The sequence below is a fragment of the Cyanistes caeruleus genome, chromosome 5, assembly GCF_971803275.1.
Source record: "Cyanistes caeruleus chromosome 5, bCyaCae1.hap1.1, whole genome shotgun sequence".
In the NCBI taxonomy this organism is placed as follows: domain Eukaryota; kingdom Metazoa; phylum Chordata; class Aves; order Passeriformes; family Paridae; genus Cyanistes; species Cyanistes caeruleus.
This window is the reverse complement of record NC_141705.1, coordinates 79,238,861-79,263,004: the sequence shown is the minus strand read 5'-3', so window position 1 is coordinate 79,263,004 and position 24,144 is coordinate 79,238,861. Positions and strand designations below refer to the sequence as shown.

The 24,144-nt window shown below is 38.2% G+C and overlaps 1 protein-coding gene across 1 annotated transcript in view; it reads left to right on the top strand.

Annotated features, from left to right (window-relative positions):
* SYNPO2 (synaptopodin 2) overlaps positions 1-9,779 on the top strand; it is a 77,687-nt gene extending 67,908 nt beyond the window's left edge. The window contains exon 5 of the mRNA XM_086888049.1: positions 5,502-9,779. Within this exon, the coding sequence (XP_086744175.1) occupies positions 5,502-6,059 (558 nt within the window). The 3' untranslated portion in view covers positions 6,060-9,779. The remainder of the gene's footprint in view (positions 1-5,501) is intronic.
* Positions 9,780-24,144: the final 14,365 nt, after the last annotated feature.

Genomic DNA, 24,144 nt, shown 5'->3' with positions numbered 1-24,144 from the left:
GGAATCCTCAGTGACCAGCTGTGAATTCCAACCTTTTTTACAATACTCTCCTGTGTTAGAGAACCCTAATATTTCCTAAATGAATCCCTGAAATGGCACTGGTGGGGCAGAAATCCTGAAATGTAATCAAAATGTATCAGCACTGGGCAATGGTGCTTTGACTTCAGTGCTTTGGAACAGATGACCTTCCAACTTCACTAGCATTGCTTTGAGGTAGCTTTTTAAGACCCAAAACAAGCCCTGGAATGCTATCATGGAGCATGCTGTAACAGGGGGTTTGAACCACCAGGTACCTGTAGGAATGAATAAAACCCTCCTGCCTCGTAGGATATGGGGCCGGAACAGCTCTCAGCGTGAATTTTCACACACAGGGACATTTACGCTGAAATATGGGATGCTTCAGACACCAAGATTTGTGTCAGAGCAGTCCTAAAGAAGGCAGTGGTACCACATCTCAAGGTGGAAAGGTCAGAAAAGAGGGCAGACTTTGCCCTGGTAGCTGTGCAATATCAAATCCAGAAGGTGGCAGCAAATATTCTTCCTTACAAGAAATAAACAGTTTATTCCAAGGAAATCTAAAATGTCTAAGGCCAAAAGTTTCAGACATTTGCTTTCTATAGGCATAAATGGGCTGTATTTTGAGAACTGCACATGGATAAAGATTAAATGATAATGAAAAGTTGATTTTCTTTCATTTTGCAGAGGTGCAAAGTGAGCCAACTAAATAATTTACAGCAAATTAGCAGTAGTCTTATGTCTTTTAACCACACAGGCATTTTGCAGTAGTGAAGGCCTAATTCTAATCATTTACTTTCCTCTTCTCCCATTACTTGACAACTAAAAAGGACTTAATTTTCCAAAGTAAAATTTGTCACAAATTTTGTCACAAAGCTTATGTGAGTTGCCACAAGAACTTATGTGAGATGGCTGACAGTAACTGCTTCATTCTTTTGAATTCTTCTCACCTGAAATAACACCACATTTAGAAACAATCTGAATTTAGAATAAATTAGATTCCAGTCCAAAAATTCCCTATAAATTTTCAGAATCAAGCCCTGAAAATACAGCTTTGAGGAAGTCAGGATCAGGCCTGAACTATGTGATTCTAATCTATTCCTGGTCTCAGTACAGCCACTGACAAGGTTTTAGTTGTTAGACAGGTGACATTCCCTTCTTCCCTAGCCATTAGCCAAATTTCTTCATTCCCATTTTAGTCAACTGTAAAATAATTCTAGAGTTTGAAATAAAGATTATTTTCCCATTTTATTTCAAAATTTTTTGTAGCTGTATTGTAAAATAGCTGTAGCATTTTCTGCAGAGCTGGCAGCATTTCAGAGAGAAATTACTTTTTCATTACATAAAATTTATTAAATGCTTTGGGACAAAAAAAACCCCCAAACTATAATAATATTTACAATATGTCTCCCATACTCAGTTAAGAAAGCTGAAGAGCTTCTTTCATGTTAAAAAAAATGGAAAGAAAAAAATAACTTTAAGGCATAAAAATTCATTATAATTTATTTTGTCCTATCATTTTCCCAGTGATTTAGTCTCTAACTGCAGTGGCCATTACAAGCCCATAGAAAGCCAAAGGAGAAATGCATCACTCCGGGCTTTTTATAAAGACAGAGTCACTTTTTGAGATAAAACAATTGTTTTATCTGCTTCCTCCTCCTTTGTCCCCTTTCTGTGTAAACAGCATCCAGGTGCTATTGTTAACTCAGATTTTAATGTGCTTTGATATGGGATTAAGGACCAGGACCATAATGAAAAGATAAAAATAAAACTGCTTTAGTGGCTTAGACACCAAGGTTTAATTTTTTCAGGTGACTTCATTAGGGAGGAGTTTATGTGGAGAGAGTTTCACTGGACTATCCAGAGTCCAACCCACTTTTGTCTCATTGACTAGAATGAGACAAAAATGAGCTGTGACATGTAAACACACACACAGAGTTTTCTCTTACTGAGATGTGCCACCTGAGACACAAAAACAGCTGCTGGGAAATCATTTCACTAAGTAGTATTATGCATTCTTATTTAGACTGGAAAAGAAAAAAAAAAACAAAAAACACCTTTCTGCTCCTGCCTTTAAAATTTGCACTATTTTATGAACCTAAGTATTGTTCTTCTTTGTCTTTGAGCTTTACATAATTAACAAGAAAATTGAAATTGCTCTAAATTACAAATAACCCATTTCTCCTGACCATTGATTAAGACATTATTGAATCAAACAGTCACACTCATCCATCTTACATTAACTAGGTCTATACCTGCACACACCTAAGTACTGCTTTTACATTTGTTTGCTTATATATGGAAATAGTTACTTTTGCAAGTAATATTATATAAATTTTAATTTATATTGACATACATCTTGTAAATATCAGAGATTCTTGCAGTGCCATAAATGTTTGCTTTAGTGAGCAGTTTATAACTAGTTTGCATTTTCAAAATCAATGTTAATCTAAACCTACCTAAACAGTTTAATCTGTTTGCACAGACACCCAAAGCACCCAGCAGCTGTCAGGATTCTGTGATTGCAAAGGACAGCTCTAAATAGCCTTTCTTCTTCTTCTTCTTTACATTTAGGAATCACTTTCCCTTCAATAACTATTGTAGAAAAGGATTTTTCCTCTGAAAACACCCAGGAACTGGAAAAGAACAAATTAATCCATTAACAAATTAACAAATTAATTTAGTGTAGAGAGTTCTAGCTTATCTTACTGCATAATAATTCAACATTCTGTTGAATGTTTTACCAGAAGATTACAGGAATACAAAATGTGATAAAGTAATAATTCTGGTAACATTTCATTTTTCTCTCCTCCCTTGATTTCTCAGGTGAAGTATGGAAAATCTCTACCCCTCTTTTTATTTTCTTATAGCTTAAAGGAGACAGAGGGGAGAGTAATTATTCTCTATTTATGCTTCATATTTTCCACTATGTCTGGGGTTTGTGCATTGTTTCTAGTACATACTTGTCAACAGATGTATCTCCAAGATTTAAATATAAAGAGGAAATATTAGAAAGTATTAGCATGTCTGGCTGCTGCTGTCCAGCAGATGAATGACAAATTCTAGTGACTGGAAGTTGCTCTAATTCCAGAATCTGTGTTTGTTAGCTGAACACCAAAGTAATCTGTTAATTAATAAGTGGGGATCTCTCTTAACTTCTTCCTCAAATTCCTTCAGACCCTGATGGAACGGACAAGGTTCTTCCCATATACTTCAGCCTTCTTCCAGGTGAATCATCTTCTGGAATGTAATTTACCCTCACAGGTTTTGTCCTCTCCCAATCCAAGAAGATAAATATTAGTTAGACCCATACACTGTTCAGTCCTTACTTCATGGAAGCAGAGATTATCCTTGCTTTACCAAAGCTAGAGGAAACAGATGTGCATTTTCACATTTTGGAATTTGAAAGTTAAAACACAGCTTATTTATCATAGGTAATATTAAAAGTCTTTAGAATTCTTTTCTAAAAACAAGCTATCAAGCAGGAAATGGAAGCCCACACCAGAACTTCTACCTAAATAATACAACAGAATGATTCATTTTTTATAAAACCCTATCAACTAAGTGAAACACACTTAATAACTCATCACTCTCTGATTAAACTCTATCAAAGAAAATCAGTTCCTGCTTTATAACTTATGGTTACACCAAAAAGATACTTCCATAACTTGATGAACTCTGGAGTTTTTTCTCTGAACAGGACAGATAAACAGTAGCTTCATTTAAATGTCTTGAAAAGCCAGATAATTTATCCAACGCTTGTTGCAACAGTATAATTTCCCTCTGCATCTCTGAAGTCCTACAAAGTACTCACAGGGATTTGAACTGGAATTTCCACTGAAAAAGGGTAACTTTTCTGTTCTAGAGCCCTCCTGAGAGGAGCTAACACAAGTAGACTAATGAGGTAAACCTGTTTGATCAACTTCTTCATCCCTTTCCACAACCTTATCTTCTCAATTGCTTTATATTCTCAATTACCACTTAACTTCTTGTGGTTTAGGTTATCTGATTAATTACTAACATGGAGGAGGGGGAATGGATTAATAATGTTGAGGAGTTTCCTCTCTGGAAATGCAAACTGGAAATAGCTGATCATAGCTAAGAGGTGAAAGGATGGTCCTGTCATAAAGCATCAGTTGTGAAACTTGTCAAAACTCTCATGACATAACCTCTGAGTGTCACTACACCTTTTTTAAGAGATTCAGGCTAAATACAAGCAAACTGACTGAAAATGATGAAATCTGAAGTCTCTTCCTCAGTTTCCACCTCTCATACAGAGGGCTGATATTACCGGAAATAAAAACCTGAAGCAGTGGTCATTCAAGTTCCTTAAATGCAGCAAGATCCTGTGGCAGAAAAACTTAAAATGTGCATTTCTGTGTGAATCTTTGCTAGATCAGCTATACCTTGAATGATCACACACCTGGTTGACTGCTCTCTAGCTCATGCTCACAGTGTTTCAAGTTTGGGAAGCTCATTAGGAAAAGTCACACTGGGCAATGTTGTTCAGATTCGATTCTAGCAAAGCCTCTGGCAAAAAGAGCCAGGAATTTCACAGCAGATTTCAGAATTAAAGGCATTTAATCCTGAGGACATGAATCAATGAGTGTAAATCGCTGATTTAGGAACCACCTTTATAGAAGCTCTAAGAACCACATAATTTGTGTGGCACAGAGAGCAGGTCTGCCTTGGGGACAGGCTGTACCTGCTTCATGCGCTGCCAAATGGCTGCTGCAGCAGAACCTTCTCACAAACACAGTTTCTGTTTCAAAGTGCTGCATTACTAAGAAGATTAGGATTTGTCAAAAATGAATGGATTGCTCCTATAAGTGGGTCGGAATGTACTGAAATTCTGAGGGCATTGCCTTTTAAAGAAGCCAAAAGTAGCGTCATGTAAGGATATTAAGTGAATGATTGCATTAACGCCTTTAATTGCTTGTGTTCAATTTTGTGCCACAAAAAGGGGCACAAAAAAAATAGGATAAGTCTAATAATTTCCAAGTAAGAAAAGCCTTTCTTAAAAGGAGATTGCCAAAGATATGTTCTCGGACAGATGTCCTAGACAGAGCCTGTTATCAAATAAATTAGGCTGTGCCTAATGTTAGAAAGAATCTCGTAAACACACACAGAACTGTCACAACATGACTCCCTTCTTCATTAAGAATGGTCTTTTCAGAGCAAGGCACACCAGCTAAGTAGTGGGCAAGCTGCACAGTTGCTAATGCCACTGTACTTTTTCAGGAAAAGCCTGTCTTTGGTCTGCTTACTTTCCTCAAAAATTCCATTTGCTGTGCCTTTGTTCCTGTTTCTTTCTCTGCCTCCTGTCTTTCCAGTAAATTAAAGTTCTAAAAGATACCCGTAGACATAAAAAGGGACTTGCCAGGATGTCACATGCCTTCAGAGTCTTTTGTTCCAGTTTGGAAGTGAAGAGAAAGGGCTTCCTTTCTTGCTGTTTAGTAACTGTATTTGGTATTTTCTCTCCCTAGGGAAGAAGCAGTGGCCGCTCATTATCGCTTCCTGGGAGACCTTCCTCATTCATCCCTCGAGCCATGTCTCCTACTTCTCCTCTTGTGTTTCAGCCTGCCCCTGACTACTTCAGCAAGCCAGACACAGCAGCTGACAAGCCTGGCAAGAGACTGACTCCCTGGGAAGCAGCAGCCAGATCTCCCCTTGGCCTGGTGGATGAAGCATTTGGTCCCCAAAGCATGCAGGAATCCATTGCTGCTAACGTGGTGTCGGCTGCTCGCAGGAAAACGCTTCCTGAGCCACCAGATGAATGGAAACTTAAAGTTTCTTACGAGCCTCCAGCCCCCAGTGGTAGCGTAGCCTTACTAGGAGGGAAGCAGTCAGGGGTTCTATCACCCCGAAAAAGCTCCCTGTCTGCCCCCAGCCAGGCTGGCCCTAAGCTGCAGTATCCCTACTGCACTCAGCGCTCCACAACGGATCCTGATATATTATCCATGGATTCCAGGTCTGACTATTGCTTGTCAACAGCTGATTCAAACTACAACCCACAGCCAAGGGGATGGAGGCGTCCAACATGAGCAGCTCAAGGGCCTGGGGCATTTTCCCTTCCTCCAGCTCAGCAAGCCCTTAAGATTTGAGTTGGAGAAGGAAAGTTTATTGCTGGCCTGATGATCTCTGAAGCAAAAAAAAAACGAGGAGACAAAAATGGAATGGAGCACAGTTTTCACAAATCTGCAGCACTAGCAGCCTCTAGAATAGACTCAGTTTTACACCTAAGATAGTTCTGTTTGTCAAAAGGCAAAAACACACATTTCTTGGGGTGAGGGAGGAGATCAAAGTGGGTCAATCCATGTACTCGATGCAAAAATCTAGCAAGGATGTAGAAAGTGACAGAAAAATGCTTGCAGTTTTTACTTCTTAAAACCAAGAAGTATTTTACAGGATCTTGTAGGTTTTCTGAGTATGTTTGACATGAGTTCCAAGTTACTAAACATAGTCACATTTGCATAAGTTCTAATGGAAGTGGAAGACTTTGAAGCAGTGGCTTATTTGCCATATGGTTTTTTTACTGCATTTCTATAATGAGCTAAGAAAGTAAATCCGTGAATATTTTTACTGTGGCAACAGTTAAAATACATCTGTGGCAATGGTACCTGAATCACCACAACATGTAGATACAGGAAATCGTACACAGTCACTCATTTCAGGTGGATTTCAGGACACTTTCAGTGAAGTTTTACAGCTTGTAATTAACCTGAAAACACCAGGAAGAAAGGCATTGTTAATAGAGATCAATACCATGATACTTGAACAACAAAAGAGATGAGGAGTGTATTTAAACTGGATTGCAAGATATTTTTGTAATAAACTATCAAACAAGTCAGAGGCTGAACAGCCTTTATTTCTCTGTGAAATGCACTATTTGCTGAGCATTTACTGCTCCAGTGCCTGGTAATCCAACTGGCTGAGCAGTTATTTGTGCTTCTGAGGTAGCTCAATGTTTAGAAAGCTTTTGAGTTGTACCTTCAGTTGGGAAGACATAGATAAGTTGTTTAGCAAGGACAGTCCCTGCTCTATGTAGAAATTGGTACGTGACAGAGGGTTTCTGATACGTGGTGCACGGCGCGAGTCTAGGAACAAATATTTGGGTGGTTGGTTATACCTAAGTGATGCTGATGGATCTGAAGGGATGGTGAATAATTTTTGCTGGTGAGACATACCTTGCACTTGCAGCTTATTTAAACAGTAGAAATATGTGGCTAAAAACGTGTGTATTCCAAGCTTCCTGGGTAGTTTAGGTGTTGTTAAAGCATTAAATGAGCACCCCGAGTTTTACGAAGTGCTGTCAATCCTCCTTATTTTGTGGGGAATTCTTGAAGGATCTGTCAAGCACAGTCAGCTGAAATTACTGCAGAAGCACTGTTAACTATCCTTAGTTGCAGTAAGGCTGTCACTGGGAGTGAAGGGATTATATTAGAAAGAACTAAAGCATATATGTGGTAAGAAAAGATATAGTACAAACTATTCCCATCTGCAAAGAATTTTCACTTACAGCAGTTATAAAATGTAACTGGTATGAAGGAGAAAGGAAAATTGAATCCAAGTTCATTGGAGCTGGAACATCCCCTGAAAGCAAATAATTACAGGAAAAATATAGCCTTAATGAGTTTAAATTGGCAGAAATTCTGTAGCCAAACAGAAGTCTCCCTAAAATTCAACTGATCCTTCTGACCAGTCAGGAAATGAAGACGTAAGAGTGGTAAATCTTTAGAATAGGATCATATTGCTATAGCACTTTACAGATTTATTTCACAATATGAATTTGCAAAAAAACCCAAAAGTGATTTAGAAAAACGACATGCACAAGGCTGCCATGATAAGCCTGAAAATGAGTTTTGCACCTCAGAGTTATATATGCACATAATCAGAGTAAATTTTCCTGCCACACAGGCAAAAATAGATGTTTCTTCACAGAGACCCTCAATGTCCTCTTTTATCACAACTGGGAATATTCCACCAGTGGGACTGTGGAAGTCCCCTTAGCCTTGAGGGCTTATCCTCAGATCTAACCCTATTGCCCTAGAAATACATGCCAAATCTTCACTTAATTTCAATTAAATTATAAATCAAATTAAAATTCAATGAAATTTACAGTTCAGGGTCATCAAGACCTTAATTATTCAATAAATACCAGGGCATATGCATTTCACAGAAGGCCTACATTCTGAAAAGTGCGTGCCTGTCACATACTTTGCTGACCTGTGGTCCATATTACCATAACAAAACAAGTTCCTGTTTCTAGGTCAAGTTCAGGTTTCTGTTTTTAACTGTTTCTTTTACATCATTAAAGAGAAAACCAGATTAATAAGTTTGCATTAAGGCATATTTTTACCTAACATCATTATTTTAATTCTAAGAATTGAGCACCTAATTGTTACATTCCCGTTGAGACTAGTGCTGTGAATTCTGAGGTCATGCATCTACCAGAAGCAAGTGTGTGCTTAAATTTAAGGTACATGCAATTAGAAATTGCCAAAAGTATTTTTAAATGTTGATGTTGCAAAAAAAAGTTATGATACAAAGTGATCCCTGGAAAGGCTTTAATGCTGTGATCACATGGCATTACAGGAAAACATTCTCTAGGATGAAGCCCTAATTCCCCACCCCAAAAACACAACAAAAATGGAAGTGAAGAGATTCAGACCGGATCGTGGACTTTCTGCCAACCTCCCTAGAATAAAAAATGTGCAGCCTTATAGTTTCATTCTGTTCACAATTAGGAATTAATCTGTGAGTACTTCTGTGAACATGAGAATTTCTGACTCTGAGTTTCATGTAGCTTTGTATCTTATGGTAGATTAATTTGAGTGTTTAATGTGACCTACCCCAGATTTATATATTTTTTTTTGTCCTCCTGCTGAGGATTTCTCCCTTTTCCATGTGGATTCTCCCATATCTAATATGGAATGAGTTCCCAGTTCAGCATTTCCCTCAATAGCAACATTGGTAAGTGATCTGGCCTCCCCAGTGCCATCTATTTTTACAAAGTCTGTGGGCAATGGATTGTCTCTGAGATCTGTTCCTCTGCCACAGAGAAATGGAACTAATAAACATTTTTGAAGTTATTAATGGGAGGGCAGACTTGAGGGCAGGCATGCAGACAGATCACACAGCCTTGTTTAGAAGGAAATCAGGCTAAATCCAGATTGAGACCATGTAGTGATTTTGAAGATAGCAGCAGACCTGGACCAGTAAATGAAACATTAATGCATCAGAGCTTTAGAAGGACCCCACGGCATTTTTCACTTTCTGTCCTTCACCCCATTCCTCCACTGCATCTTTCTATCAAATAGTTGTGACTGTTGTGTGTGAGTTCTGAATATATTAACGCAAGAATTTCATACATTTGCTTTTGAATGCACAGATCTGCTCAGTAAATGTGAGGAAAAAACTTCTCTCAATATTTTAAATCATTGGCTTTGTGCTCACCCTCGGAGGTGTCTCTGTTAACATGCAGAGCATTTGAATACACAGTATAATTGAAAATTTAGTTTCTTTAGTGATGTTAGATGATGATGTTCACAACTCTTGTTCATAGTTTGTTTTCATTTTGGTGTGCTTTAACACAACCAAATATCTATTCACACTGCATTTCTGCCTAGTAGCAAGAGACTGTGTTATCTTTATAAAAGACTTTTCACTTCTGAAGACTTTTGCTCATTGCAAAGGACACTTTATTTCAAAGTGCATGCCAGCGATGTAAATTGTATCACATAATAAAGTGATTTGACCAATCAGATGAGAAACACAATTTTTTTTTCCCTAAATTCTTGTCTGTTTGTTTAAATAATCTGAACCCAAGTAAAGCCTAATCTCTTTTTTTCTGCACCATTTTTAGACTCACTGACTTTGCCTGTCAGTGACCTCTTGCTGGTATGAGCTTCTAGAAGCTTAAATCAGCATCAGGTCAAAAGGCAACTTATCAAATTTAGTGGAATTTCATTTCCATACTGACTAAGCAGAGGAAGGAAACGCAGTGAAGCACAGTCTACCCAGGTTAAATAATACTAAAAGAGCTATTTTTATTGTTTGAACATTTCACCCCAAAAATCTGCTACTAAAATCTACTTACTATACTTACTTGTCTACTTTACTTGCACCTAACCCTCTGATTAGTTCCTTATTCATTGCTGTATTCTTGTTGTTTATTCTCAATTGAAACATACTGTTCAAACATGTAATAAATGTTGTGAATAAATTGTGAACCCAGTCTGTAAGCTATGCAGGCTATTTGGATAAACAGCTTTTCAGGAAATAAGGCCACCACATCCAGTCTAGCTGTGGCAAGCCAGATCAGATTTTCACAGTAGACATGAAACGAATCCCAAAGCAGTTTTTGCATTTGTAAAGCAAGCAGGATTTTGTCCCCAGTAAAACAAAAATGATTGATGCATGTAAAACTTGGGGAACTGAAAAAGCTCCTCAACAGCATTTTAAGAGCTTTGGTCTACAAAGGATTTGCAAGGTTATAAGAGACCCAGTACTATTCCTTTCCGTGGCTACATTTCCATTCTTCTTTGGTAAGTTCTTAAACACATCATAAAGAAAGCAAGGATAACCTGGATTCACAGTTTAACGTGACTCCCTTGACTTCAGTAATTGGCAACAGATTAAAACTCTCTCTGCCAGGCGAACAGTCATAGGTTTTGTAGGATGTTTCACTCTCCAGAGAATGTACCCTGGGTTTCTTGGAATACCCTCCATTTTCTGGAGCATTCATCAATGCTTAAGAGCATTTAAAATTACCCCACTGTGGCAGACTGCTCCCTTACTGAATGTGAGGCTGGTGGAAAGAGGAACTTTAAGTCCAGAAAGGTGGATGTTTCCAGGGCAGTGTCTGGTTTTCCTCAAACTGAATATTTTTTGCTATGAAATTGTTCCCTGGATATATTATTGGATCTTAAAAAGAAGCCTTGTGTTGCTGCTGAGTCAGAAACAGCACCCAAGATGCTGGAAAATGTCTGGTGTTTGTTCACACATTTTCAGTCCTAAAAAAGGACTTAAGTATTTCACACTCCAAATAAAATTACCTCGGGAGTGTTTGTGTGCATGCACATCAAGTTGTGGGGGTTTTTTATGGAGAAAGAGAAGTTAATGGTCAATTAACAGATGTTAATGGAGAACTAGGAGAACATACTGTGCTGCACTGCAGTGCAAACAGCTGGAAGGTTACAGTACACTGACACATGTAAAAAAGGTGTTGATAAACCTCTGAATCTAATTTTATCTTTAAAACAAAACTCAAGGATAACTTTGTCTAAATACTGCAGAGGTTTGTGACTAATTTTTTCCCTATAAATAAGGAAACCAAAGGAACGATGTGCTAACTGCTGGACAAAAAATATTGTAAGTTGTAAATAATTTAAACCAGGCTGTAGACAAACAGAATTTGCCCAAGGCAAAAATGGAAATGAAGAAGCTTTACAGAATTCAAAATCTGAATAATGGATGTATTGTTTCTATATATTCTATATTGTTTCTTTATAATTGGTATAGTTTCCCAGCATGAACAACCTCACTGAACTGTGGCAGCTATAAAACAATTGCCACTCTTTATATTATAAACAATTGCTAAGTCATCTTCATTTTAATCATGCAAATATCAATGGATCACTTGAGTTTAGTCTCAGAAAGTCAATTATTTTTGAAAAACAAGAATCAACATAAGGTCATAATATTCTTAACTATGTGGTATTTCTAATGTTTTGGGGACTTTTTCTAACAGAAGAGCTCCTAAGCATAAACTCAGTAGTTTTGATCAGGTGCTCATCAGCTATTCTGATTTGTAGTTCTGTTCAAGACAGTTAAATTTAAATGCAAATATTTTGCCTATAAATTAGTTTGTATACAAACACAGGACTTGAAACTCCCTAGTGAATTACTTGTATGCAAAATAGAATACTTTTAAGAAGATGATCAATCTTGGTAAATTTTATAGTTTCCAAGTGGTTCCCCACCACAGATCCACATAATTTCATGATCTTGTGAAAGTTCAAGATTATTTTCTCCACTATGTCTGTGGAGTTCACCATTCTTTACTTCCTTCTTCAGTTTAAAATCCCAAGAGTTTTTCCACGTGGCAGTAAAATTAAAAGATTAGTGTAGAAATTAATGATTCTTCCTACTGAATCAGTATGCCCTGAGAAAACTTTTATTTTAAAAAATCACTAAGAACAAAACAAGGCAACAAAACTCCTTTGACCATGTGGAGCAAAATCCTGATACCAGCTAATTCAATGAGAGCTTGACTAATTTACTGCTTGTGCCAGCAGGGCAAGGACTTCACCTCACACAGAAATGTGCAGCACCACAAAACATGACAAATTTATAAGTACTGAATTGGTGTCAGTAGATCTGTAGATTTTTGTAGCCTGTAGAAATAAAAAATGTGATTAACAAAACAATAAGACATTAATCAGATTTTGTAATGTTATCTTCTCTTAGGAACTTGCTCACTGATGTGCAGAATTATAGAGAGTTGTCTCTGCCGAGACTCTGCTGAGGCTCAAGTTGCTGTCTTGGCCTCCTGTATAATCAGTGTAGAGGGGCCATTCTTAAATTAACTCCATCCCCAAATAAATGCCTAAAAAAGGTGGACTGGAGCACCAGGCATAGCCTTACACCACTCCAAACTCACCTAGGCTTGTAGAGATCTGTTTGGATAATTCTGCACTTGAGAAATGCATCATCAACAGAACAGCAAAACCAACCAAGGACAGTGAAGAGATGATTGCTGTTATTTTGGGGGCCATAAAGTTCTGGAAGTTTAGGCAGATGCTTCTTCAAAATCAACTTGGAGGTTTCTTAAATGAGCAGATCACCACTCACCTCTTCCTGGATTTGAATAAGCTGCTGTTTACCCTGCAGAATTAGGTACAGATCACTGTGTTTTGGATGTTTATTACTGGAGTTAGATGTGAGTCCTCTGCATGTAACCTCAAATGAACAGCAGTATGAACACAGGTTTGGAGAGCAGCAATCCAAACAGATAACATTCAGACAGTAGCAACAGTAGCTTTATTTTTCCCTGTGACCTTTATAATAATTTCTACTGCACTAAATGCTCTGCCGTAAACTGTGTTCTGGAGGGCAGAAAACACAAAAGTAGTTAGGACTAAGTTCACAACTACAATGAGGATTATGGGCACTTCCAAGAAACATTGTAATGTTTTTCCCCCTCAGATAATAATTTGATTGTTTGTACCTTTCGTATTTTTACTTTCCTGTTTTAAATTCTTGCCATTATTCATGACCTCCCTTTCAGATGCTACAGTGTGTATGAAATGCAAACTTTTTGACAAAGCTTACAAACCTCTTGAAAAACCACAGCTAAACTAAATACAGGAAATACATTATATTGAACACTCACCTACATATCCACAGGAAGCTCACAGGCCACAGAAGATGTGAAGTAGGTAGAGAGCAAGAGGGGAAAAAATAAAATCATGTTTTACCAGTAAAGCAGAAAGATTCTGTTATATCAGACTGTAGGACATGACAGGTTTCCAAACTTCTGTTTCCCTCTGAATTTTAGGGACTGGGACAAGGATGGTCAGTTTGTCACTAAACACTTCAAGCTTACTTACACAGTTTTATCAGGTCTATTGCTCTAAAGGTTTGCAGAAGAAGACAAGCACTTGGACTGAGCCTAGTGCTGTCCAACAGAGGGCAATGGTACACAATCCATACAATCCATACTATTTGCTCTCCCTGACAAAGCCTCTGTTCCAACAGAGAAGCTGTGGCACAGTTAGAGATCTGTGGGGACGCCAGACACCAAGCAACGCCATTATCAGCACGTCCACTGGAACTCAAATGCCATAGAACTTTAAAGCTTGAGCTAAGTCAGATGGTATAGGAGGCATTCATACAGCACTATTTAATGAGTCCCACAAGGACAGTAGCTAATTGTTCCTGACCTTAGCAGCACGGGGTGGACAGATGTCATTATCTCGTTTTACCAATGGAAGAGAATATGGAATGGAAGGAACACGTGCACTGCCCAAGGCTGTTGGGACAATGGCAATGCTGCACTTGGATGGGGACATTCCTGGCTCTTACCTTCACCTATAATTCACTGGCTATTTATAGCAGTCATGCATTCTTCACAGCCAGCACAATTACATTCTTACAGCTCAGAAAAGGAAGAGGAAGGAAGCTCCAGGTCCTTTGAAGAAACAATCTAGTAATCAAAGAGACAGATCCAGTTATTGCCCAGACTGCCAGACAAAATTCACCAAATCCCATGAGAGAGAATGTAAGGCTTTGGAGTTGTTTACTCAGAGTAACCACAGCTGAGTGAACAGAGATTAACCTCAAAGGGCAGTAGAAGGATTAGTTTAAAATATCAGAATTAAAGGAGTCCACATTTGCTCACCATAATGGAAGCCCCTGTCGTCTCCCACGTCACCATGCTAGCCTCACCTAGAGTCTGTAACAAAGCAAACAAAACCCATCCAAAGGAACCAAATCTTAAGCTCCTGTTAAATCATGAGCCTCCCCATGAGCCACTGCCAAATCATCACTGGCAATGTCTTCAGGCCAATGCCTGTTACTAAGGAGCACGTATTGTTTCTGTATCTGTCCAAACAGCGATGTAAAACATACACTCGGCTGCTACCAAGGGGATCAACCCTGCCACTAAAGGGAAAAGAATGGCACAGCCATACTCAAAGGCACCAAATGAAGGCATGTTTATACCAGGAGTCACTTCCATTAACCTGGGAAAAAGGTGACACACATGAAAAATTATGAAAGATGGTGCAAGAGTTTCTCTCGTGACTCCTTGAAAACTGCTTTAATAAGAAACTGTGATTAATTTAAAAATGAGTGAGCAAAACTTGACCAACTTGCCACTTCTTTCTCAACAAAGTGGAGTTAACAATTAACTTCTCCTTCTTAGCAGGTGGCATAACAATAAACGTAGATAAAATCAGTTTGCTGACAAAGTATTTTGATGAACAAAAAGCTTAAAGAAAAAAAAAAAAATCTGTGCTAATGGATTAGCAATACTAATTCCTGGAATCAGAAACCTCCCACAAAGAGAGACAAGTACATAAACAGAAAACAGCACAAGCACTACTAGAGAATCTTTTTTGAATGCACAGCGGCAAGGAACAGCCTTAAGAAAATGAACAAATGTATAATCAGCTCATGTGATTACGTGTCCACCAGCTCCAGCCATTTCCATGCAAGATACTGAGGCACAGTCTCTGGGGGAAAGAGAAGGAAGTTGGCATAATTCAAATGCATTATGTGCACAGTCAAAAGTCACGCAGACTTTGGTGTTTTCAGCTTCCTTGCCACGCAGGCCCAAGTTACTGTCCACTTGAATGACAGTACTAAATAGCTCTTTAATTTAAGTTCAAAAAGTAAACACAATTCAGGGGGAAAAGCAAAAACTTTGTCATCCCTAATCACCCATCCACATCTCTTCTTTCCTATTGCTCCGGAGCTTGGCTATTTTTCCTAAATCAACTGTCACAGCATAAAGATAAATATTTCCCCAATAAAACAAACCTTTAGCCTTTGTATTTAAGTGTGTACATAATATATTATACATATCCCTTTTTCCTAGTGCAATAACACTGAAGAATAAATTCTGTCAGAGTTTGGATCAAAGGGAGTCCACATTTCTGGCAAGTTTTACTCTTCGAAAAGCCCTAAGTCCTGCACCAATGATTTTTACTCCTGCAGTGGGTTTTTTGAGGGGGGTGGAACTGTGAAGACAACTCCAGAACTTTGCCAACAATAGTTTCTTTTAGTTCTGTTCACTGTTCTAGGCAAAAGAGGAATTTGGAAAAGCAATTAAGCTGCAAATGCTGGCAGCTTCTGTTTGATTTGACAGATAAGCTTTATCTGAATTAAGGCGTATAAAAGTGTTGGCACAGTAAGTGTTACTCCACTGGGCACAGTGCCCACATTTGGGGCAGCTCAGGTAATGGAGAAATTACTCAGGAGAGCAAAACACACATGTACAATCCCACAGTGCAGAAGTTTTGATTCCACATCTGTAGAATATCAAGAGTAAGAATGGAAAATATCTATGGCATGGCTGGACTCTTGTAAAATGGAAAATATGAGATGGTAGGAGTTTTGTTTTCTGCTAATCATCTAGCCGGCCCATTAGTCATGGCATGCCTCTAAACACAGTGAATCTGTGAAGAAAGAAACAGGAGCAACAACATTAAGAGAAAATACAGCACATTTGAGGAGTGAAATATTCTTTCTCCCATTTTAAAATAATTCTTCTTGCAAAGATGGAAGTATGGATCAAAATTTGGCCTTTGATTCTTCATATTCAAGAGTCAAGTGAGTTCACAATTATTTGAATGCAGCAAATTACTTTTTATTAAAAAAAATTAAAGGAGCAAATTGATGATGGTGTAACCCAGCAATTTTCACTTCCAGCACCATTGCTCACACTTGGTAAAGAATATTATCCAACCCATTGTACACTGATTGTATATTCCAACCAACCTGTGAAACACATCTTTTCTGTGGTAACCTGTTCACTGATCTTTTCTGCCTGACTTCAATAACAGCTAAAGAAAAGAAAAGGGGAAAAATGCCAAGAATTAATCACAAACTCAGGTATTATCCCTAAAATACATGCAAAGTGGTACAGTAGATGTGCTTCACACAATGAAAACTATTGCAATTTTATGCACTTAAAAGGGTCAAATTGATAGGTATATTTGAGGATACAATGCAATTGTGATGTGTGATAGTTTTAAAATTTATACTTGCTTAAGTTAATGATACTGTATTCAGTTTCACTGACTAGCAGAGCCTTTTAAATGGGTTTGGAAACAGTATTCAAATTTTGAAATTTTTGAAAGGTAAGGTCATGACTTGTCTTGATGACAGAGCAACAAAGAAATGATACTTCTAACTCACCACTGCCAACTTAGAATATCTGCTGAACTCTACATTTCAGCCATGAAGTATTCTAATTAACTTCAAAGTTAATGGCATCACCAGAAAATACCCAGACACTGGAAATGCCACAAAGCAGAGCAGCAACATTATCCATACCTCTCAGGGAAAATTCACTAAAGATGGCTGCTAACAATTTGCATTACTGACTGCAGTAATTAGTTCCCTACATGTGAGACAAGGAAAAAAAACCTCCCCAAAATCAAATTGGTAGTTTGTGTTGTTTCAATGGTGGCAATAGTGTTGAATTTTTTTCCATGTTGGATTTTTTCCACAAGGAGACCACTTTGGTGGTGAACAAAGACCTGTCTTTTCCCTCAGCAAAATTAATAGTGACAAGAGAGAAACTCTGAGCCTTCCTTGATAATGAAAATACCAAACAGAAAACAAGTTCAGCCAGACCATAAGCTTAGAAGTGAGGCCTACATCTCATTTCTGATTATTGGGAAAAAACCACAACAGCAATACACCCTACATCTTCTCTGCTGAGTGCCTGTGGAAAACACCTAGAGAAGAACCTTCACAAATGCCAGACTTAGAGCTTTAGAACTATCCCCTTACTAATAAATAATTATTCTGTGACTTTATTAAACAAATAATATCTGAAAGCTTATAAAACACGTCCAGGTGTCCCTGCCTCACAAGCCTGGTTGTTAAATGACACCCAATGCCTCCAAGGTCAGCAAATATTGCATGGTTGCAAGAGGAACATCCCTTTCTTTGGTTGCATGATTGTCAGCTGAAGATGACCAGAGTTTATTTGGATGACATCTTTATTTCTACTACCTTCACTGTGTAAGGATTTAATTTCTCAGCCAAAATTGAACAGGTCAACAGAAAAGCTTGATTCTTAAATATTCAATTGTCTGAATGAAACTGATTCATTTTGCACTAAAATTTCTGTCTTTATTGTATTGTTTATTCATTTTCCAAAATACAGCATGTGCTCTTCCAAAAGACCAAAGCAGATTTCTCTCTCTTCAGAGGACAAATAAAAAACTAATTTCCCTTGTACAACTAATACAGAATTATCTTATATACACTTAAAAGAAAACTCAGTCTGTCCTAAGGGTGAATTTTCCTCAGATCTCTTCGCTGGAGAAAACTGACTTCCCAGTAGAGGATCTGTTCCCTGAGAATCATCTACAACTAGCCTTTAACTTACTCCCTAGGTTTTCATGTGTCCTGAATAAAGAGAAAGAGACAGTTCTGAAAAATGTTGGTCCAAGTTTGTGGTTTGGTAACCAGCAATCTCTGCTTCAAAAGTCCTTTTGCCCAGTATCGCATTGTGAAATCTAAAAATAGCCTAGCCTCTCTATTTACACTGCTGCATAAGGTAAGTCCCTAAATTCACGTTCAAAACATGTAAATAAAAATGTCTTTTCAGAAGCCCTGAGATCTGAAAACAGTAAATGCCTAAATGCCCATCATGTCTTAAAATCAGCCCCCCTGCTCTGTAGCCTGCATATGGTGCTGCATATGCAATTTTGGACACTTAGATTTAAATGCTTTCTAAACACAGTCTCAATAAAGCTGGTGACAATCTAAGTCAGGAATTTAGAGGCCTGCTGGTTTCTCCCAGTAGTATAGGTGCTTTCTAGCTTTTCCAGCCCAAATGTTTTCAAATGTAGGAAGAACAAAATAGGCAGCAGGTTCAACGTTACCCCCAGGACTCAGCTGCAGGTCCCCCTGCACTGAGTGCACGCTGTTTCCACTGACATTCAAGCGGGCTCTGCATGTGCTAAAGGGGAAATCTTATTTGGCAAGTGACACTACCACACAGCATTGCAATCCACTGAGTACAGAGACAAATCCTGCTTTCATCCTTCTGCAGCAGCAAAGCCACATTAGCCGACACTCCCTTCCCTGAACCAATCGTGGACGTATCTTTGTTTTGATTTAAATATGTTCCTGTGCAGGAAGGGCAGAGGACGGTGATTTATTTTCACAGAAAAACATGAGCGGCTATAATGATTAATGGGAACATAATTTTTCATAACACTGGGATGCTAAAAAGAGAAAGAAATGTGGGACAAGTTATGTAATGTGTACTTACTGAAATATGCTTTATGTCTCTGAAAGGAGACATGATTTGCCATCTCTGGAGTGAACTTTGCTACTGAGGGAAACTTCAGGTGCCTTAAATCAGAAATTGATTCCCACTCATTTAGTCTAATTTATGGCAAAATGTTCATCAAAAACTACTACACCCAACACCAGAATACCCACTGCATGACATATTCCCACCTCAAAAAGAACAGTATCATCCCTGTGACACGGAGGCCTAAAGCTCAGTGACACCAATGAGTCCAAGAGCTGCCTTGCCCCAAACCCCCGAGGATAAAGCAAGGTTAGCACAGCTGCCCTCTGTGTCACGACTGAAGGTTCCTGCAGACTATGAGACATTAGTCTGAATCATTTACAAATAGCAACTGTACCCAGAGGAACAAGTGTCTTGGAAAGAAACCACTGTTACCTAGGATGACACTTCTCTTGGAAGCGTGCTGAAGTTTCCAGGACAGACTCACTTCAGTTCAAGAGATTAGAAGGCATGTTCACAGAATTTTTCCTCAGGGCAGCACAGAAGTATCACATCATTTCTCTATTTTTTCTTGTGAAACAGGATTAGGAACTCGTGCACATGTCTGTATCAAGAAATGGGATTTTTAGCTGTGCTCTATGGGGCACTGGGGCCAGCCTTCAAACTTGTATTATGGCCTACACAGTGACTTAAGAAAAGAAAGAAAAATTATCCATGTCCCTTCTCCTGCAGGCTGCTGGTCTTCAGAGAGAGGTGTCTCTTCATCCTTTCTCCATCAGGGAAGCATGGACAGAGGCTTCCAGGCTGTGAGTCCAGTGAGGGGCTGTGGGAGCTACTGTCCTCAAGGGAAAACAGAAAAATGTTTTTCACATAATGGTTATAATAAAGTGAATTCTGATAGAGTCTAGAGCTTTGCAAAATAAGTAATTAGAAGTTATTTTAGATTGTATTCTTCATTTAGATAAAAGAACATGAATAAACCAAAAGCAAAAAGAAAAAACAAACCTGCTTCAGAAGATGGTGATCTCTGGATACAATTACTCTTTATATAAAGCTTGTTATTATACATGAAGGGGGGTTGTTCTTTCTGGAGAACAAAAAATACACATGAATAAGCTCACACCCCAATAAGTTTATCAGCTGGGGGAAAGAGAGCAAGTGATAAATGAAACCTGGGGTTCTAAAGGAATCTTGACTTTGGTTGTCGAAAGAGAAGTCCACTGAAGATCTATGCAGAGGTCCCAGGCAACTGTACAGAGGAAGAAACTGCAATAATACTGGAAAATGCTTCTTTAATAGATCTGCTCCAGGAAAAAGTGTTTAAAATAACTGAAACACGTCAGCAATAAAACAGGTACTGTATTACCCTGCTGCAGAGTGCTCCTAGCTGAAGGCAGTGGTTACCATAAGGTATTGTATCGGCCACAGAAGTGTTTTCACAGCAGGGCTACCTTTGGCTGGCATCCAGAATGCCTGTTTTTGAACCAAATGTTGATAACTGCTCTCTTTCTCAAGTGTGGGAAAAAAAGGGAAACACCAAAGTAAGCTTTTCCACCTTATTTGTGCTGGTTTTGTTTTGTTTTTTTTTCTTTTTTAATATGAGGGTATTTTCCTGCCAGTTATTTCCTATGAAAACACTTGGCCAGCTGATTCCTTCTTGGGCTGTTTTATTGACTATTTCCTGCCAGCACAGTTCCTGTGTGTGCACAACAGTGTTCCTACTTAGCCATAACTCCATCTCAACCTCTGTGCCTTCACGCTCACATGGTGTTCTCAGCTTGGCAGACTTATGTTTAATTTGAAATGATTTCAGCATGAAAAGCTATATAAACCATACTTAACAACCACAGGGCTTGATGGTACTCATGCCTGGATGTAAAAAAAATAATCCAAATACTCTTCTTTATGTTCAAATTTGTTTCTACCCCTACAAACTTTTATTTGCTCTTTCAGACCACCTTTCTGTTGAAGTATCCTTGAACTCATGCTTCAATTAGTCCAGCCTTGCTTTGGAGCTGTAACTCCCAGCGATCAGTAGATCAAACATACATAAAATTGAACAGGTATTTTCTGGTAGGATCAGGAGCTTATTTTTCTTTAAACCAAAAATAATTTCCTCTCACCCCCATTATTATTTACCAGTGTTTACCATTTTAAGGCTGATTTTAAGTGGTGGCATTTTGCTCTTTTCTTTGTTTATTTTGAAGAGTTCACACTGTCCTGACTTAAAAACAAACATATGAACTACAAACCACATATAAAGGAACTCACCCTTCTCATAACAAAAGTCTATTGTCTTCTCTGAGTTAGATTCAAACCATCTAATTTATAGAAGTTAGATCAACAAGAGACTTGCGTCTTGAGTACTGTCAGCATCACAAGCCAAGCTTGTAGCAGCCTTAGCAGAGAAAAAAGAATTCAATGTTTATGAAGGCAGCAAGTTCTGGGGTTTTTTTTCTGAGTCAGGAACAGCAATGTTGCTGTCAGAATTTAATCTCAAGTTTTAAAGCTTTTTTTCCCCCCTTTTTCTTTCTTTCTTTTTTTCTTTCCAGCTCCTGCATTCATAAGGACTTGTATCTTCCAATAGCTTCTTTTCAGCAAATTGAAAAGATGTCTGACAAAAATTATTATATACTTTCCCTACAATGCAGTTAAAACCATACATTCTTTATAAATCCTTGTCCAGAAGATGGCTCTTCATTCTGAATGGCTGGATTTGTCAATACAAATTTAGGAAAAGAAGTATAAAACTAATCCACTGATCTGATAGTAGCAGTGGAGCTCATAAAAATCAGATACACAGTGAGATTGGCCTCGGATCTACATCTTCAATTATTTTAAAAACATTCTATATACTTTAACCATTATGACATGTATTTTGGACTAAAATTTCCCCCTTCACCTTCAAAAACAAAACCCCCAAGATACTCTGCCAATCTGATGTTTGGCACTCCCCAGCAAACAGAAGAAGTTCAACAACTTGGCAGAATAGTCAGTCTTTTCTTTGAACTCCTATTTCATTTGGAATGCTTCCTTTTAAAATCACAGCACCACATGAAAAATAACAAAATAAAATTCTCAGGTATCCAAATCCTGTGGTGAAGGCATCTAAATAGATTCTCTAGGTATGGAGAAAGAATTTGGAATTGAATGCAGTATGAAAAGGGTTTATCTGCAAACATCAACCTGCCAGAAAGACGGGCATGCCCTACAATATTTAAGAAGGATTCTTCTCTTTAAGAGCCCTTTATTCAGGCACTCTCCATATTGGTCACACGATGTCAGACTGCAGTGTTGATTCAAGCAGGGAGAAGACTTGTATCCTTTTGATGGAAGAAAAAAACAACCCCCAAAGCATATGTCAGGCTCACAGTGCCATGGACCACCCACAGAAATGAAGGAGTTTTCAACCAGTGACCATCAGAACATGCACATACCGAAATAAAGCTCCCTGGCCAGCTGCTGGCTCTGATTAAGTCTTTGACAGCACAGGCTGGTGCTTGTGGCCTTAGCCCTTGGGATTAAATCAGGCTGTCGGCTTGATGTTTTCTTAAAATGCCTATTTCAACTGGAAACGAAGCATGAAAGTGTCAGACAACTGTAAGTAATAAACCTTGAGGAGTCACCCCATATCTGTTGCCCTTGTAGGCTCAGTTGCAGCCATACCCACACCATGACCACATCCCTGGGCTGCTGAGGCAGTTTTCCCACTCTCAGGAAATCCAGTGCATCCAAAAATGAAGCTCCATCCCCACCTCTGCACAGAAAATGTATTTCCAATGTGTCTGTACTAAATGCAGAAGGATCCCACAGCGTGGAAAAAATTAAGAAAACTGAAGAAATGCTCCTATTTTTTTATGGATTATTCAACTTCAATCCAATGCAGACCAGAGTCTCCAATGACTTGTACTTACAGAACCATGAATTTCAGTGAGAAGTATTATTTAACAAGATAATTAAACCAGCCTGTGAGCAAGGGCAATATTAATCTGTCATTCTCCTTTAGGTCTTCTTCTGTTACAGACAATGCAGGTAAAATAAGGGGGCTTTTTTCCTCAGGCTTTTATGTGAATTGTTGCTGGGTCTGATGTGGCAAATGGAAATCCTACAAAATAAACCATCCCATTTGTTTTAAAAAACTTGAGGCTAATGAGATTACTAAATCATATACAAAATCTAAGAATGTCTTCCTATGGATCCCAGATAAAAAATTCTATTCTTTGGATCCTGAACAGAAAGACAACAGTAACAATAATTTTGAAAGCCTATCAGACTATTGATTATATGTTATTGAATACATCAGTGCCTCAAATGCAATGATCTTTTGCCAATCTGCTCAATGTAGCTACAGAAAAAGCACCAATGAAGCATATAATTGAAATGAAAATATTTTACATCCGAAAAAGAAAAAAAAATCCCTAAGCAAAAATTCCAACTGGACATACTTGTAAAAAATTGCTTTTCCCACACTTTTCATAGGCAGAGAAGGATATTCTAGATAACTCTACAGTGGTAATTTTTTTTTTTCACTCAAACATATTTGAATTTAGAAATGGAAATAGGGAACCCTGTACTGCCTCAGTCAGACTACAAGACATATTTCATGAAAATTTATGACAACAGCAGCACTTGGTCTCATTTGCAACACATGTAGGAGGCCTAGGTTCAAAATCAAAGTAAAAACAAGACTGTAAGTACACTAAGATCTATGAGGGCCAGTTTGAAAAAAGCAACTGTTGGCAGTTTATCTCCAAAAAAAGGACCAGTTTCATTTTTTAAAGCAACTGTTGGCACTTCATGTCTACCTAACTTATTATTTGGCTCAGATATTTTACAGTAAGTTATACCTGTGAATTGCTGTCTGAAGCACAGATGGACACAGAATACAGAAACATCAGCCTCATCATTAATTGAACAGAAGCTTTGCCATTGTCTAGCAATTAGAGCCCCCTTTTTTTCAAAGAGATATTGCTTGTATTGTGAATTATACACTACACATACATTAACAGTAGTTAATAGAATTATTATCCTGAATAGTTAATTGATTTAAAGTCATGGCATAAAGTTAGGCAGACATGGCAGTCACAGAGGAGAGGAGAGGAGAGGAGAGGAGAGGAGAGGAG